Raw genomic sequence first — 5,130 nt, 5'->3', positions numbered from 1 at the left:
CTCATTGGGCATTTGGATTTTCCGAGAGGCCGCTGGGATTGAGTTGGATATCCAGCATCTTGGGGAGACATGGATAACAGGGTAGATACAAAGCACAATCCTCCATTATTTCATGGGTCCAACATGTTTTGTCAGGTAGTCACAATTTTTCTTTACGGGTACTAGCGTCGAACAATGATTGAGTGCCGTACCGGAGCAAACGCCAATATTCAGCGGTTTCGTTCTTGCCTGTTTTGCCTACATACAAAGCACTTAGAAACCCAGGGAAAACATGTATGATGTTCTTAGTGTAGATGGAGGGGTACGCCTACGGTGCATGAATCCAGAATTGAATTTTCTCCTAGAGATCAAGGAATTGAAGACATGAGAGTGACAAAGAAGCTAAGGTGACTAGTGATAGACTTTGAGAGGGCTCAGGTGGGCACTGATCTAGTTAACGCATATAGAGAAACTTCTTCCATGCATTTAAGGGCTGAAAGTGAGATCAAAGGTTGCTCATTGCACATAATATCCTAGGATTTTTATCATTGGGATAAGATGCATGGTAGATGAGTACTGGATATTTCCTGGAGTCTTTGGCCATTGATTGACAAGGAGTTGGCTGAATAAAAGCTAATAGTCAACTAAATTTGAGCATCCATAGCTTTGTCTGAATTTATAAGCTACCCTTTGGTACGGCTATCTATTCTGAAGTACAGAAGTACCACATCTCAGATCAGTAGTACTATTATGTGTGATTATTCCAATTGTTAAAAAAGAACCACTGGATCTTGTTTAAGATGCCAGAACAAGCAAGTATTTGCTAACAAGTTACCTACGGATTAGCATACCGCAAGCATCGTTTTCTGCCAGCGTGCTTACACCGCTGCATATTGCTAATGACAACACACAACCGGACTATTAAAGACTTCACCTAGAAGAATGGTGGTACAAAAATATAATTATTCCCATCAAGGTATTACGCAGCTTTTCATAGTCACATACACACACCTGATTGTCCACATCATTTTGCAACTAGTAAAGAGAAAAACAGACACCACTTAGCAGAGCATCCTTTGTCTGGTGCAGCTACTGAATTGATGGAATCATGGGGCTCCATCTTGTGCAAAAAGAGAAAAATGTTATTCAGATTGAGTATGATTTTCCTTCCAAAAACTACTTGGAATGATGATCAAGTGCAAGCGCAACTACAGTTTGAAAATAGAAGTGCACCGGTATCGATGGAGTTTTGAAACCATCACTGTTCTGTTTGTTCTCCACATGGCATTTTCAAGATGGAACAATTATTTACATTTCTGATCGAGACCGAAAACAAATGTAGGCACCCAAACCGATCATATTCCTTGGATGATCATTGATCATCATCCCACCAGGGAGGCTTACATAATCACTACTAGTATTTGCAACCATGGGCGCAAGTTCTTTCAAGACCACTGTAAATATGTTCATCTAGTGAAAGAGAGAAAAGAATCCATTTCTCTCAACCAAAGTGCAAAAAATTCTCACAAAAACAAGATAAAGATCACAAGAACAGCTCTGGCTAACTAACTAAGCCAGAAAGGAGGCGCACATTTCACCAACTAAATCCATCCTCGGCGCCCCCAGCGGCTGCTGCAGCAGGTCAGGAGCCATCATCCCCTGGAACACGTCCTCCTCCAAGAAGCTCAGGAAGCCCCCGGGGTTGAGATCCATCCACAGCTCGCTGAAGTCGAGGTCGCCGCCGCCGTAGCCCAACCCTCCTTCCTCCACCTTCACCACCTCGCACTTGATCTTCTTCCTCCTCTTGTTCTCCTGCTGCGCCACGAAATCGTCCGCCAGCGCCGGCGCTGGTGCCAGCCTCTTCTTCTGCGGCTGCGGCTTCTCCTCTACGGGCGACGGCGGCGTGGTCGCCACGCCCACCGTCACTGCCGCGCGGTCGTTCGCCGTGACGTCGGCCGGCTGGTGGTGCTGCCTCCCGGTGAGGCGCTGCACGAGGTCCCGGAAGTTGTCGACGTCGGTCTTGATGATCTCCGGCGCGATGATGTGGATGATCCTTATCGCCGGCCGCGTTGTGGTGGCCCTGGGCGCCGTCGCGTGGCGGGAGAGGCCCCTGCGCTGCTGCACCGGCGGCGTCGACGGGCTCATGCCGCCCCCGCTGCTGCTGCTGTGGTCGTACGCGTGCTCCCCCATTAGAGATGCAGAGGCCGGGGTGTAGAGCTCGGGGGAGTAGAGCCGGAGAGCCTTCTGTTTTCCGTGAGAGAGAGAGGAGAGCCTTCTGTTTTCTCGAGAGAGGGCGAGCTTGCTAGGAATGATCGATGAGGAGATGAGAAGGGCGAGGAGGAGGCGTGGAGGTATATATGGCTGGAGGAAGGGGGTGGCTTGTTGCAAAGGTTGCCGATGGTGATGGCGACGGTGAGGAGGAAGACGAAACCAATCTCCAAAGGCTGGCTTGAAATTTGAAGGATATGATGTCACCGGCGGGAGGGGAGAATGTGTAGTTTAAATCGGGTGTCGGCCGCCTAGCCTTGTACTGGCATGTATCTCATCGTCTGCCCATCGATCGCCGTGTGGATTTCTCTTGGGTTGTTGTGTGGGTGATTGTATTGTCTTGCAACTTTGCGACGTACGCATGCTACTAGCTCATTTTTTTTATCTCGTCGATTTTTTTTAGAGTACAAACAAAAACCTAGGCTGCTATGATCCACTATGTTTCTAATACTAGGCGGCTATGACAATCTCTTTCCTCCAGACTTCTTTTGAAATGTGTTTTATTTGCTCGGAGTTCCCGTTTGATACCCGATAAAGCAAATCTAGGTTTTCGCTTTCCTTGCGATGGGTCTGGACGAGGGGGAACATGTTAATTATACGCCGCAGGTTTCACCGATGAGCTTGTGGATTCACAAACCCTTGGCCTGCCGCTCCGACGGCCGGTGGCGGGGAGGAGAATCCAGGTGCCTTCTCTTCGGTTAGTACTTTAGATTAGAGATTTTTATTCCTTGCAGGTGCGGCACACAGGCGGGTGACGGTGTTTCTTTTTCTTAAAAAACCCCATATATTAACCAACTTAAAATGCTCGTACAATCGCTCATTGCAGCATACGCCATGCAGGGCGGAACACTATTAAAATGAAAGTTGTCCGACCTATTATCGAAACTAAACTTAGCAATCGAAACTAAACTTAGCAATCTTATGGGCCGCCGTATTTGCCTGCCAATTGATCTTCAAGATCTTGAGGTTTCTTGTGAGCTTCTCAATGCCAAGCACTTCTCTTTTAAGATCAACAAGTGGAAACTTGTCTAGAATTTCATCCGCAAGATAGGAAACCGCAGATGAGCTATCAGATTCTAAAATAATTGGCTTATTGAAGCTGATACCGATATAGATACCCGCAAGGCACGCACGAAACTTCACTTCATCAACACAAGTGCACGACCCAATAAAATCCCAAGAGTTAGTCTTCCGGGCTACGATCCTCCTTGACATCGTTCGTCCTGACATAGTTGACGGAGCTTCGGCGTAGATGTCTGTTGTCTCCATGGAGAGTGAGGTTAGAGTTTCTCGTCACGTGGCAAGATTTGGCGTCAGATACTTCAGATCTATACAAGGGTTCAACGGCGTTGGTCCTTAGGGGCGCGTGCACAAAAATTTCTCGGCTGTCATCAACATGGTCAAGCTGTCTCCGGTAGAGGAGTGAGGAGTAGCGACAGCGGCGCGTCGACGGCTCATTCTGGCGGCAGTAGTGGTCGTTCAATGCTCTTAAAATCTCGATATAATTAATATTTTATTATATTTGAGATACTACTGGACTTCCGGTGGACTTTTATAGATATGATCTTGTGGAAGAGAAAGATGTTCCACTATGTTTGTCTTGCTTGACTGCGTGGTGGTTAGCGCGCGCACACATACATACATCTTTTGGAAATAAAGCTGACCCCGCGGGCAGTTGGTAAGTAAACGCGGGATCGGAGGCGCTGAAAAGAGAAGGAGCTAGCGTGCAGGTTGGTTGACCCATGGCCATGGGTGGACGACGCACACAGAGAGTAGAGTAGAGTAGATAGATAGATATCGATAGGTATTGCTGTATATTATCAGACGCCGCGCTCCCAGCTCTGTACACACCGAGGATATCACAGTTTGGCTAAGATGACATTGGCAAATGTTACTTACTACTACTAGCTACAATGTCACGGGCCCATGCGAAAAGGAGGTGCCGCGGGGATTTTCCACGGAAACGAGTTAGCGTGCGGGCATGCGTGCGTCCCAGTGCGCGCGCTCGTGTCAGCTGGTTGGTTTTCGCCGTCGGCGTCTCATCAGTATGCCACAGCGATCGCGCACGAAACGTACGCGCGCGCGCTCGCGGAAGGGTCGCCGCCCGGACCTGGCACGACTCTTCTCGAACGTCAGGTGAGGTGGGCGTGCGAGCGAGCCTTCTTTTTTATTTGCTGCTGTTGCTCGGGCGGCCCGGGACAGACGGCGACGGCTGCAAATGGCGCGGCCGGGTGCCGGCCGACCCGCGTCACGCACCTGTACGGCTGTTCCACCACCACCACCAGCCCGGACCGGTGACGTGACGGGGCCGGCGGCCGCGCCGGCCGGATCGCCGAGATCGTACGTGAGACGGCCGGCCGGCCGGCTCGATACTACTCCAACGTATATTACTACCGTACCTTTGCTTGGTCACGTAATTAATTGGGGACAGAAACAGTGCGGTGGCGGCACTGTGCGTGCGTGCCTGCGTGGTGACCGGTCCGGGGCCCCGACCGTCTCCTTTCCTTTCCAGGTCGTGTCGCCACGAGTTGAAACCAAACGTGTGGGATCGTCCGCTTCGGCGTCGTTGCCTCCACCGTCGACATCCTTTCGGTCCCCGTCTCGTTTTTTTAGCTAGCACAAGCTCGAGAGGCCTGGCTATTTGTGTACAGGGAAGCCGGCTGGATGGGTCGGATCATGATCATGCATGGCATGATCGATGGATGGATCCACCATCCAATCCAGGGACGGGACGACGGCCTGCTGCGAACCTTCTCATCTCCCGCATTTAAACTCTCGGGGGTTGGTTTGTATCCACGACGTTTCCGATCGAGCAACTTGGGTGGCGCCAGAGTCAACATCCGGAAAGGGAAAGGGTGTGCGGATTCGGATATTATAAGTCCA

At 50.2% G+C, this 5,130-nt stretch overlaps 1 protein-coding gene across 1 annotated transcript; it reads right to left on the bottom strand.

The window, feature by feature from the left end:
- Positions 1-1,248: 1,248 nt before the first annotated feature.
- LOC119327844 lies at positions 1,249-2,370 on the bottom strand. The gene has a single exon (XM_037600922.1). The coding sequence runs from the start codon at positions 2,167-2,169 to the stop codon at positions 1,549-1,551; it is 621 nt and encodes a 206-aa protein (XP_037456819.1). The 5' UTR covers positions 2,170-2,370; the 3' UTR covers positions 1,249-1,548.
- Between the last annotated feature and the right edge of the window lie 2,760 nt (positions 2,371-5,130).

The sequence above is a fragment of the Triticum dicoccoides genome, chromosome 7A (assembly GCF_002162155.2).
Source record: "Triticum dicoccoides isolate Atlit2015 ecotype Zavitan chromosome 7A, WEW_v2.0, whole genome shotgun sequence".
Taxonomy (NCBI): Eukaryota; Viridiplantae; Streptophyta; class Magnoliopsida; order Poales; family Poaceae; genus Triticum; species Triticum dicoccoides.
Note: the sequence above shows the minus strand (reverse complement) of the source record. Positions and strands in the feature narration are given on the sequence as shown.

Excerpts from the sequence above, each read along its gene's own strand:
- LOC119327844 (XM_037600922.1), bottom strand. The coding sequence starts at position 2,169 with ATGGGGGAGCACGCGTACGACCACAGCAGCAGCAGCGGGGGCGGCATG.